The sequence below is a fragment of the Plectropomus leopardus genome, chromosome 14 (genome assembly GCF_026936395.1).
Source record: "Plectropomus leopardus strain MGB_pleo_1.0 chromosome 14, ASM2693639v1, whole genome shotgun sequence".
NCBI classification, from domain to species: domain Eukaryota; kingdom Metazoa; phylum Chordata; class Actinopteri; order Perciformes; family Serranidae; genus Plectropomus; species Plectropomus leopardus.
In genome coordinates this window covers 2,602,577-2,615,855 of record NC_142189.1, presented here as the reverse complement: position 1 = coordinate 2,615,855, position 13,279 = coordinate 2,602,577, and the positions used below count along the sequence as shown (strand labels likewise).

The 13,279-nt window shown below is 36.1% G+C and overlaps 1 protein-coding gene across 2 annotated transcripts; it reads right to left on the bottom strand.

The window, feature by feature from the left end:
- Nucleotides 1-146: 146 nt before the first annotated feature.
- Nucleotides 147-12,817, bottom strand: LOC121939283 (uncharacterized). Of its 2 annotated transcripts, none has more exons than XM_088087385.1 (18): nucleotides 12,651-12,817; nucleotides 12,363-12,415; nucleotides 11,774-11,849; nucleotides 10,374-10,522; nucleotides 10,028-10,111; nucleotides 9,314-9,370; nucleotides 8,985-9,185; nucleotides 8,567-8,758; nucleotides 7,645-7,699; nucleotides 6,607-6,697; nucleotides 6,386-6,527; nucleotides 5,490-5,594; nucleotides 5,260-5,368; nucleotides 4,974-5,160; nucleotides 4,062-4,136; nucleotides 2,882-2,984; nucleotides 1,959-2,065; nucleotides 147-1,008 (listed from the first exon to the last, which is right to left on the bottom strand). In XM_088087385.1, the coding sequence occupies exons 1-18, from the start codon at nucleotides 12,676-12,678 to the stop codon at nucleotides 873-875; spliced, it is 1,950 nt and encodes a 649-aa protein (XP_087943511.1). In that variant the 5' UTR covers nucleotides 12,679-12,817; the 3' UTR covers nucleotides 147-872. The 2 variants fall into 2 exon arrangements, with proteins under 2 accessions (XP_087943511.1, XP_087943512.1); XM_088087386.1 differs by having other exon boundaries at nucleotides 8,567-8,755.
- Nucleotides 12,818-13,279: the final 462 nt, after the last annotated feature.

Sequence of the window (13,279 nt, the reverse complement as noted above, 5' to 3'; positions counted from 1 at the left end):
AAATAATACAGTGCATTATTTTCTGCCTTGATGGCTGTGGGATCGAAAGTCTCACTTTCAGGTGTTTAGTTTAGGAGTTCAGGCTTTTTGACAGAAAAGTACGGCGGTGGAAATACTTTTAATATATTAAAGAACGGCACAACATGAACAGTCTCAGATATGAAGCTTTAATTTTCTCTGATCGGATCATATCCAGGATCATCTGCTGCCACAGTGCTACAATAACAGGCACTTACTGTTTGACAGTTTGTGTCCAAACATCATGAAACAGATTCTCCAACAGACAAAAATGTCCTGAACTCAAGCAGCTCACACGTCAAACAAACCCAGAGCCCCAGCAGTCAGATCACACAGCACAGTTTCAAACATGGCACATTTAATGCGCCGACAGCAAAATCACTCAGCGGTCACAGCCTTTAAAATAAAAGCAGAGTTTGTAGCCCCAAAATTTAGGGATAAAGGTAACGGTGTCACCTAGTGGTGACTGAAAATCAACAGAAAAATCTGTTAAATCATTTTAAAACAAAGCAAAGCTGCAAAATAAAAATCAAACACAATCTGCAAACAGATCAGATCATCACAGATAATCCCTGACAAAACCTGCTTACTGAGGAAAGTCTGATGCACATGAATTATTACTAGACTGCAGTAGTTTAAAGTAATTTGATGCTTCCTGTGTATTTGTACAACAGTGGCGGGCCATCAAGGTGCAAACATTTCCAAACATCAACAGAATCCAATTTTTTTTTTTTTTGAAGCAAAAACTTCACAAGAACCAAAACCAGCCCAAACAGAGGTGACTAAAAGCAGTTTGGCACCAACCACTGTGTAACCGTCAAAGGAAACAACGCATGCTCGGCGTTTTTCTTTTCCTACATGTTGAAATTTCCCACCCTGCCAACGAATTTGTCCTTGTCAATGTTCTTGTGCTCGGGGACGTGTCTGAAGGTGCAGTCTCCCCTCATGCAGCCCGTCGTCCTCCAGAAAAAGCACTCCTTCTTGTACGGGCTGAAACAACGAGACAAAAGGTTCAGTTCTAGCAATACGTCCGACTTCTCTTAAAGCGCCAAAAAAATAAAATGAATAAAAATCTTAACATAACGCCTGCCTCCGCAAACCAGTCGAGCTGTTACGCTGTAGTTGTTTAGATATTTAACCCTTTGAAACCTGAGAAAAGTGGCCCAGTTTCTTTAAAGAACACAACTGTTCAAGAAATGACTCGCACACCCCAAACATAAAATAATTTTAAATATATAATTTTAATAATTAGAAAAGTAGTTTTCTAGGCATTTCCCGCGTGGCTGCGTTCTGCTCATGGCCGTCACTGGTGCGGCAGCATACGGTCGTGTTCACACTGAAGGCGATGCGAACGTCTTGTGCAGCGAGTTTTCACATAAAGTCAATGCAAAGAAACGAATAGATGCAAATTCACGTGCTGGACGCAAAAATGAGAAATTGGCATTTTCGATAAATGCAAACTTCACATCTGAAATTTTTCCGTTTGAATAAGAATTTGGCATGACGCCGTGTTGCGACAGCCAATCAGCATTAAGACCTAGTTAAGATTCTCCTACTGAGATCCACGATTGACGGACAAACAGTGTCTCTGTCTGTGGACACACAAAGCTTCAGTCAGCATCAGGGCTGTAACAGAGACACAACACATGAGGACCCGAGGGGCCCGGAGAAAATAAGTTACAAGGTGAGGTCTGAAAATACACCGGTGTGTGTGCGAGCGGTTTTTGTTGAGCTGCTTCTCAGAAAAACGTTTTATTGTGGAAAGTAAACGATGGAGGGCGTGTAATGTGCTGCTGACAGCTGTGTTTTAAAGCTGTAAAACAATATAAGAGCGACAGTAATCTAGATTTACACTACACGAAGATTAGTCAAATCTAAACTTGAAAACAGTGAAACAGAGATTTCATGAAATTAAAAGGAGAATAACAACACGCTCTTACCTGAGGCGTGGCAAAGGCTCAGTGGCGGCCGCCCTGGGTAAACCGAGTCCAGCCAGGAATCTATTGGGATATCGCACCGAGAGCGGCGCGCCCTCCACCACCATCCCCTAAAAAGGAAACGTAGATTTATAATTATAATAATAATCACAACTTAATTTATACAGCACCTTTAAAAACAGCATTTACAAAGCAGAGGCTGTAAACCGCAGAGACAACGACAATAAAAGCCAAACAATGATGTCGAACGACGGCCAGACGAGAATTAAGGTAGAATTAAATAAGAGATGAGAGGCAGAAACATTTTAGGAAAATACAACAGTAAAATAGAGGCAGTAATAATAATAATAATAATAATAATAATAATAATAATAATAATCAGGATCGAGACAGAATAAAAAGGTGAGTTAAAGAAAAATGTAACATGTTTGGCCCAACAGAGCTGCCCTGCAGAGTCACACAGCTCAGAGAAGAAAATTAAACAAAGATTTACAGAGAAACGTCTGATCAGACTCTGTGAAAGCCGATTTTTGAGATGGAAAAATAACATGGATGGTGGGGAAAAAAAAGGGAGGCATTATTTTACAGATACAGGGACGTGAAGGATCGATTTTTTAAAATATAGAAATTACTGCAAAATATTACAAATGCAAATGAAACTTTTAGTAGCCTAAAAAAATAAAATCAGATGCTTTTTAAGTCCACTAGATCCATTTTTACTTTTGTAAATAAACATTTTTAGAAAGCTTCAACTTTAAGTCAATGTTGGCTGTAATAAGCATTTAGCTGCTGACAGTGGACGGCCTCTAAAAACGTATCACAAAGATATTTTTTGGCTATTTCAACAGCTGTAAGAGGCTCAAGTCCAACTCATCAGCTCTATGCCGAACCAAATAATACGTAAAAATACTGCAGAGTAAACGTACGTTGATGCACTGGATGGCTCGGTCGCAGTCCTCCTTCCTGGTGTAGTTGATGAAGGCACACTGGTGTTCCAGCAGCATCTTGATGCTGTAAACCGTCCCCGCTCTGACAGAGACAGAGAGGACGCACAACATGAGTGGACATCTTTAACACGATCCCTGCGGGGACGTTTGATTCGCAGCTCAGAGTCAATAATCAGGAAAACACTCAACACATCGACTCAGCAGCAATAAAAACTTTTTTTTTTAAAAACTCAGGAGCAAAATAAGTCATAAAAAACATGTAGTACAAGTTATATAAAAGAAATAGTGTAATATATAATGAAATGAATAGTAACATTAAAAAAACATTAAAGTATAGTAAGCTATAAAAAAGTTATACTAAGTATGTTATACAAAGTCATGAAAATATCAAAGAAACGTCATATTCTAATAATTCATAAAAGAAATCATGAATCTGATAAAAAAGTAAAAAAGGCACAGGACAGTATGTCATGAAAAAGTATATTGTATCAAAAAAGACCATAAAAATGTCATTAAAAAGTCATTTTGTATAAAAAAAACATAAAAATGTTAAGAACACAGGATCAATATTTCAGTATTTATAGTGTGATTTTTAAAAAATAAAAAATAATTAATGGAATCTGGCCATATTATCCGGCTTCCTAGAAGACGACAAAAACCTCCAAAACCTCCAAAATGATCATTTTGGAGGTGAAGTTCTCCTTTAAAATGGGAAAATTAAAAGACTGCAGCCTCTTGCACACAGGCTAGTTCTCCTAAACTGCAAAAACAAAAAATGTGGACGACAATGAATCTGAACTCTGAATCTCCGACTGTCATTTGCAGGTGACAGTTATTGTCATTATTGTGGGGAAAATTGCATTTATTCATTTTGAAGCAAGTTGAACCTAGCTTTTCTTTTTCTTTTTGTTTGTCTTTAATCCTGTCATGTTTTTTATCCTTTTCGTTTTTTTTGTTTCTAAAACAAAAATATTATTTGCATTGAACTAAAAACCAATAAACACATTAAGAAATATCTATACTTAATGGGAGCTCAATTAAATGCTAAAATGTTATAGAACAATACAGAAAATCAGAAAGTTAAATAACTTAAAACAATAATCTTATTTCAACTTTGTTATTCTGCAGAAAGACAAAGTATCCGACTGCGGTGGTTTACCTGCTGAAGAGCTCGTGCAGTGTTGAGTAGGTGACGGCAGGAGCCAAAGATCCGACCCAAATGGAGAAAAGTTCCCTTTAAACAAAACAGAAGAGACAAAACCACTGTTTAAAATTACGCTGCACTTTAGGAACAATTCAGAAAATTACCCTGAAAACAGAAATCTGTGAGCACAAAGGACAGTCACCTTAAATTCAGCCAGTAAAGATTCATAATTATAACTATGACTGTAATTATAACTCGAAAAACATGGAAAAAAATAAAAAATACACAGCAGTAAATGAAAGAGTAAACAACTGCTGCACATCTGTGCATGGTTCAGATCTTCAAAAGTGAGACTCGATTTTCAGATCTCAGTTTCAGAACTTTTTTTCTGATTGCCAACAATAAATAAATAAATAATCAATCCTCATTATATTAACCCGTTGAAATCTGAGCCGATTGGGTTGATTTCTTTCAAAAACATGGGGGGGAAGAGGCAATGGTAAAAAAAGAAACCAAGACAATTACCTGAAAACTTTTTTTTTTATAAAGGAAATTTAAAATAAGAAAATTATAAAAACTACAGAAAAATGTCAAGAACACCATATTTAGCATCATGATAATTATGTATTGAAAATATATATTTATAAAAAATATACAATAATAATAATGATTATTACTTTCTTTTTAATTAATTACATATTTTTTGTGTGCTTTTTTCCAGGTAATTTTCTTGTATCTTTTTTACTAATTAATTACATATTTTTTGAGCCATGTCTTATTAAGTAGCTCAGTGCCTTTTTCCCATGTTTTTAAAGAAATTAAGCCAATTTGCTCATGTTTGAAAGGGTTAATCACAGAAACTTTAAAAACTGCACTTACACAATGAGCATTATGACCTGAATTTTAGACATGATAAATCCGTCTTACGGTTTCACAGAGTTCTTTGAATGAGGCGTCGGTGACTGAGATTTGGATCTGTTTGCTCCGAAAGCGTCAGACTCTTTGATCTGCTGCGTTCTGGGACGACTCGGTCGTCGGACAATCCACTCGCCCTCGTCGTCGTCTTCCTCCTGCACCACCGGCGGCTCTGCGTCGTCTCTACAGGCGCCGGCGTCTGAAGAGAGACGACAAACAGAGACGCAGTTCAAGCACCTGAACACTGTCGAGGAAACATGGATTTTTTGAAATGTGAGAAACGTTTTGTGATGTTTACCTCCAGCAGCCACATTAATGTCACCACCAAACAGAGTTTCCACAGCTTCTTCTAGCGTGGCGTGCGTTTTCAACGCCTCCGAGCTCTGCGCCCACGTGAATCCCATTTCCTGCGACAAAGCATAAAAAACTGAACACATGAAAAAAAAGCATCCACTTCCCTGAAAGTGACTCTTTAGGTTTGTTTCTCCGTTTTTTCCGTCAGCTGATGTAAACATACGTGCGTCCTACCATGAGGTGTAACGTCTGCGCTCGTTTCAGCTCTTGCGTGGCTTCAGCGCTCGTTTTTTCCTGCTTCAGCACCTCCTTATAGATCAGCGAGGCCTCGTAGTATCTCTGGAGAAAAGCAAAAAAAAGACTTTTAACCCTTCAGGGCCCGTTTTAAAATTACACACACTCATACCGCACAATATGCACTTTTCAAAAATAAAGCTTTAAAAAAATATCATACATTAATATCATTTTTTACTTTCATTGAGCTTATTTTCAGCCATCAGTCCTAATTATAAATATCAAATACTCCTTAATCTGAAGAATTTTAACCCTTGAAACCCCAGGTTTTTGTCACGATTCCACTGTTTTTAGATGGAAAAACAAAACAAAAAATGAAATATTTTCAATATGCTACATGCTAAGCAGATTTTCTTTTAAATCAGTCTGGGACAGTCAATGATTAGCAGCAACATTGACTGTAACAGTGAACCTGGTGGAAATAGCATGTATTTTTTCCATATAACCAATATGTTTATACCAGGAGCTTTGCTGGAAATTCAAATATTGAGTAAAACTACACAATCTTGCCAATTCAAAATGTATGCCATATGCATGTACACAGCCAAAATTATCAAAAAATGAAGAATAAAAGTGGTTAAAATGCACCAAACAGTCCCTCAGGGTTAATTTAGCATTGGAAATGTGGGAAAGTACCATCATAGATCGTCTTTGTTTCACTGATATAAAAAGAAAAAGACTTGCAAACAAGTATTTAGTAACAACCTCCCACCTGTATATCGTATTAAACGGTCAGTTTTATCTTTACTGCAGGTTTTACCTCAAAATTAAGCGTTTTTTATAAAAATGTCTCGTTAACCGAAAATCACGTCAGTCACACAGGAGCAGCGATTCACCTTGAGCCCGCAGAGCGCCTTCCCTTTCCTAAATAACCCTTTTATCCAGTTTGGCTCCATGGAGAGCGCCACGTCAGCATCCCTGAGAGCGTTTTCATACTGCTGCATTCTTTCAAAACAGAGGGACCGATTTCCAAATAACCTGCAACACAGAAATTCATTAACCGCCGCCGTCTCCGTGTGCTTTCACATCAAATCTGAAGCCAAATCCGAGGTCTTACTTAAATTCCTTTGGGTTGAATTTAATGGCGTCAGTAAAGTATTTCACAGCCATCTCGTACTGTTCGGAGGCCGCAAAACGAATCCCCATACCTGCGAGGAAGAGCGAGGAATACTGGTAAATGTAGAGTACAAGTCAAGTACAAATATCTTTCAGAATCAAGTACGACCTGCATAAATCACGTCAATGTAGTTATTTAATCAAGGGCTGGGCAGTACGGCCTTGAAATAAATATCCTGATATTTTTGGGCCGTATCACAGTACATGGTATATATCATATTTTAAATCTCCTCAAAAGCTTCAGAAATGCATGAAAACAAAATCAAATGTAACAATATGATGAAATACATAGATACTGATACTGTGACAATATTTTAGGGATGACTATTTGTACTTGGACAAAATATTAACACAATGAGATTTTTGATGATCATCAGTAATGTGGATTTAATGACTTAAGTGGGTGAACGCAAGTATTACAACAATTACAGCAGTCTGATAAGTTTAGTAAATTAGAATAGAAATACTAAATTAAACCTGTGAGGGAAATTGTTTTGTTACAGCAGCAAATAAGAGGGCAGCAACTGAATAAAACATTCATTAAAAAGGCAAAAAATGCAAATATATAAAGAAAGGCATTTAACATAGAATAGAATAAAATAAAGTAAAATAACAATAATAATAAAAAAATATGTACAGTATGTACAGACAACAAAATAAAATAGAAAAAGAAAAAAAGAGAAAAAGTGTGCAAATAAGTGTGCAAAACGTGAAGATGTAAATGACATCTCTTTACTGCAGCCTTTAAAATCAGGAAAAGACAATCACGTGTTTCATATTATGATATGATGATATCCAAAATCTCAGATGGTATTTGAGCTCATATCGCAGTAACAGTATATATCGTGTATATCGCCCAGCCCGATTCTGTCGGGTACAAATATCTATCAGAACTGTATAAAAGTACAGTAGCTCATCCTGTCAGGCCTTCACATCTTTGTTTTTGTCCAAAATTACTTTGAGGGAAAATAAAACTCACCAGCGAGCTCTCTGCTTTTTTTTGCAAACTCTTCTGCAGCTTGATCCGCAGTTTTCTGTGAAAGTGAGCACAGCATGAATCTGTGAGGCACGAAAAACACAACAGGAAACACTGAATTCACACGCAGCTTTCTGTCAGACACCTGGACAGAATACAGTTAATTTTTAACTACGTGAAATAAAAGGAGCTTTGCTGCTTAAATATCCCCCCGATATTTACGATGTGCAAATGTGCAACTGAAAGCCCATCAGCTTTCCTCACTTTGCATTAACCCTCAGGGCTCACTTTTAACATCACACACACTCTCAGATCACTCTGCGCACAAGATGCACTTAAAATGCACACAAAAATAAAAACATTATACAATATTATTTTCTAACCCCACTGCCAGATTGTTGTCATGATGCCACTATGTTTTTAAATGGGAAAAAAAACACAAAAAATGAATTATTTTCAATATACTGCATGCAAAGGAGATTACTGACTGTGGCAGTGCACCTAGTGGGAAAAGCATGTATTTTCTCTATATGCCAAATATGGTAAAATAAAAAAGAAATACATAAAAAACATAATCAGTAAAAAAAAAAAAAAAAAATTGGTAAAAACGACAAATTCCAAGTCAAAAATCCAGAATGACACCCAGAAATTATACAGCGCATGTTTTTATGCTTTGATGGCTGTGGGATCAAAAATGTCAGTTATTTTTATATATATATATATATATATATATATATATATATATATATACTTTCATTTCAGCTTATATAATTTGTCTTTCAGTTTCTCTGGTGGGAGTTGTGGGTGTACAAAAAAGGAGAAAGCATGCGAGCTTTAATATTTTGGTTTTCCACACTGATTGTACTGCAGTTGCTATATTGTTGAAAACAAGGAAAATAATTTTTTTTAAATCCAGGGTTCTCACCTCGTTATTGGGTTCATGTTTCTCTTCTTCCATCTTTTGAACTTCAGGTTTCTCAACAACTTCTGGCTTTTCTTCCTTGAACGGCTGAACTTCCAGTAATTTAGATTTTTCTCTCACAGGTTTTTGGTTACACGTCTCCTCGGGCACCGATTGTGTTGTAGAAGGACATGAATTATTTAAATCCAAAACCTGCTAAAGATAATAACATGCAAAGTGGTGCTTTTGATAAAGACAGACTTTGAAAACAGCTTTTATCAAAGCAAAACATCTAAATTCATCTGTTGCTTAAAAAATGTCTAGTTCTTCATCATTGACTGTTTTTTTGGGGCATTAGTGTAAAAATAACAACTTCATAAGTACATTTAAAAGGAATAAAAAGTAATTTTGCTTCACATTTTGACAAAAAATAATCACAAACCTTTTGCTCCACATCTTTTTTAATCATCTCTGCAACATTTTCTTCTTTTTCATTACCGCCGCTCTCATTACATCCAGACGCCTCCGTTCCATTTTGTGTTTTACCAGATTCGGGAGATTTCTTATCTTCTGCATCACTTTCAATTACAGTGTGTTGTTCTTCTTGATTCTCGGAGGAGTCTGACTTTCCATTTTCTTCCTCCTGAGATGACAAAGTGACCAGCGTGGCTTTAAAGAGACCTCAGCGTTTTATTGGATTTTATTTAACACACTGTAACACTTTTGTGTGTTTGTTGTAATTTGGAGCAATATGAATAAAACAAGACTCACAGGTAAAACGACTTTAACAGCATTCTCCTTTTCTAACCGTTTCTTTTCTTTTTTACGCTGCGACAGAAAGAAGAAACGTGTTTGTGAGCCACAGTCAAAAAAAACAACAACAAAAAAACATTCACAATGATGTTAACTCTTTGAAACCTGGACTGACATTAGTTTTTTTGGTTCTGCTTTCAGACATCTTTCACAAGCACTTTGCAGTTTGTCTTTTTCCCATGTTTCTGAAGGAAACATTTGCTTATGTTTCAATCAACAACTTTGCATGAGATGTCCCACAAACAGCAAAAAAAACTATAAAAGGTGACAAGAAAATGATCTTAAAATTGGCTTAAAAGGAGAGAGAGACGGTCATTAGAAAATGATCAAATAAATATGAAAAAATGCTAAGAAAATTACATTTATAATTATATTTTTCACATTAGGTCACTGAATTTTTTGTCATTATTATTTATATTTATCATTCTATGTAAGCCCCTTTTTTCAGGTCATTTTTCTGTTTTTATTCTTTTCTTCTGTTGCTAATTTCATGTAATTTAGTAACTTTTTACAAATTTCTTACAAATTTTTTGGGTTCTTTACTGTCAAGTTGCTGAAAATTGTCTTTTCATGTTTTTGAAAGATATCAAAACCAATTTTCCCAGTTTTCAAAGAGTTAAATCCTAATAATTATTTAGGATTTAATAATAGTTTAAAAAATTATTAACATACCATTTTTTTACGCTTGTTCTTCTCAGTTTTCTCCTTTCGTCGTTCCTCTTCTTCTATTAATTCCTTTGCATGTCTATCAGCCTCCTGAAAATAGAAGAACATCCTACAAACTGAGTCAATGTTCAAGAAATTCACATTAGAAATAACACACACACACACACACACACACACACACACACACACACACACACACACACACACACACACACACACACACACACACACACACACACACAGCCTGGGAGTGTGCCTGAATGAATAAAGTGAAAGTTAAATCATGTTATAAACCAGATGAATAACAGCTTTTTGGTTTCAGTTTCAGAGAAAAGAAACAGGAGAGTCACACCTCCTCAGTGAGCTGTTTTATTCGTGGATGTGGTTCTAGCTTCTTGTGAGCAGCTCTGCGTGAATAAAAACGATCATCGTCGTCGTCTTCGTCTGAATATATGATGTCGTCCTCCAATTCTCCTTCAAGGTTCCTTAAAAAATCTAAACCTGGGAGATAAACATAAATTTAAAAAATGGTGCAATTCATTTATTTATTCATCTGAACCCCAAAATAGATTTTAATAATAATACTTATTACTCTACACATCCCGCATAAACACCTTTTATTCTTAAATAAAATGAACAACCAGGTCTCACTTTGTATTAAATAAAAGAGAAATATTGGGACATACATTCACATTTTTTGGGAATGCCCCAGGATCTAAAAATTCTGGAGAAATATTGCGCAAAAATTCAGCAAACTTTTTAAAACTAAAAATAAACAAAGATCCAGGCCTCTTCATACTGAGCTCACCATCTAAAAACACTGACCCCGAATAAATATGGTTTCAAATTATGCAACAAACTGCTTCTCCGTGCTAGTAGATGTATTTAAAGCAGTGGATAAGTAACAAACCTCCCTCAGTCACACAGTGGCAACGTCATTTCCTGAGAAATTTATTTTATTTTATTTACTTATAAATATTACTTATGTTTTGTTAATTTTGAAACTCTCAGATGTCTTTGAGAATGTGGAGAGAACTGTGTTTAACGTTTAAATAATCAACAAAAATCTATGTTAGAAATATTCATATTAAAAGAAAAAAACAGCTGAGCACTGTTTTATGTTGAATAGGACATGAAGTCGACAGTGGGCCACATGTGGTGTGCTTGCTCTGCTTTTTTTGTATTACAAAATAAACCGCGTTTGGTTTTTTTATTGCCTCGCATACTTGGATTTTACGAAATGGAGTTGGAACACAAGTTAAAACTGAGAAACCTTGCAGAACAAGTAACCGAGGAACTTTGGTATGTTGAAATGGCTGCTATAAAAGTCTTGTTGTCATAAATATGTTTGTTTCCTCTTCCTCTTAACTGAGAATGCAATCAAAGGCATCCCATAACTTTTTGCAAACAGCTAAAAAAATCAAAGCAGAAGAGAAAAATTAAACATTAAACAATATGCAATCTGCGGTTTACTAAGACAAAAGGAAGGTGATCGCCTTCCACACCCTTGTTATTAGTCCCTTTATACGACATCAGTCCTGCTGTTGACTCATGACAGAACGCAGAAATCAGCAGTGACGTCTGAGTATAACGTGGACAGAAACTGTGGCTTTAAACTAACGCTGACTCAAACGAGATCACGTTCAGCACATGCATTATATGTTACCTAAGCTCTTTTTCTTTAATCTCCACTTCTCTTTTTCATCATCACACTGAAACAATCTGCAACAGCCAGTTCAGAAAATAACTCACCGAATAATCCCGAAGAAAAGACATCCAGGAAAGAGGTCCCAGGATGACGTCCATTTATGAAATCTACCATAGTTTCCTTAAAAAGAAGAAAAGATCAGAGTCTTAAAATGCATCCATCAGTGTGTTCATACTGTCGCCGAAATAACTCACCTACTGCGCAAAAGTATTAAATGCATAAGTGTTATATCATGTATGTATAGATGAATAGATTTAATACTTTTGCACAGTAGGTGAGCGTTAGTGCATTCAGTGCAGTCGCAAACACACACACACACACACACACACACACACACACACACTTACATATATAAATTAAAAATTTTCTGAAGAGCCTCCCCTATTTTGCCCCTCCCCCCATAAATAGCCAACAGTCCCTTATTATCTATAAATAAGCACATTATCTTCTCAACTAATTGTTTTAGAAATGAATTGACAGACATTAGTAAAAAACAATTTTGCTTTAAAAAAGAGAGCACAATACTTAAAGTATGGTCAATGTAGTTGCCAGTTTTCTGTCACTTCACTTATCGATTAATCGAGTAATCATAGCAGCGCTATAACACGGTGCACCAGGTGCTTCAGTACTCACATGTGTGCGCATAAGTCTGGTGTTTTCTCTGATCCTGTTAATAGGAGCGCCACCTGAGCGGTGAGACAAAGTGATGTTCACACACATTAAAGACATGTTTTTATTTAACGTTCACCTGTAACGTTACAGAGCTGTAATCAGGTGTCAGGGTTACAGTTACGGTAACGTCGCTTCGTGTGTTAGCTGCTGAGCTAACTCCTGTTAGCTAGCATCACAGAAACAGGTCAACTTCTCAGTAAACGAAACTCAGCGGCGATTATCAAAACACCAACGCTGCTTTAATCTTACTTTTAACAATGTCCCTCTTCCTCGGCATGGTGTTATATTACGTATTTTCTCTGTAGTCCCGCGGCGGTGATTATTTGTCCTGCTGAAGGTAGATTTAAGGTCCACAGACGAATGTTTTCTTCTTTCCGCGTTTCTAATGCATTTCCTGTTACCCTGACTTTAACCTTTTAGGCTGCGGCCCGCCTCCATCAAGCTCAGCCAATCGAATGGTAAAGATTTAGTTATGTTGTAGTCCAGAGCTGTGATTGGATGTCGGACCTGCCACTCATGGTAAAGTAGGCGGGATTTGAATGCTGCGTGCTGCCTGAGTTTATAAATGAGGGCATAAAACCCCTCCGTGCTGCGCCGTCACGATAAAAATCAGAGTTTATGTAAATGAAAATGAAACTATTTGGCATTCATTTTATGGATGTCTGTAAAACAAATTTTGTATGAATATAGAATATTTTTAAGATTTTGACTAAAAGACATATTTTGTTCTGATAGCAATTATATTGATTGGAAAAGGTTTATTTTGAACCTTTTTTATTTTTCATGGAAAATAAAACATTCACAAATGCAAATTACTTAAAAGATGAAGTATAGTAAAGCTATGAAAACAAAAGATGTATAATATAATATAATATAAT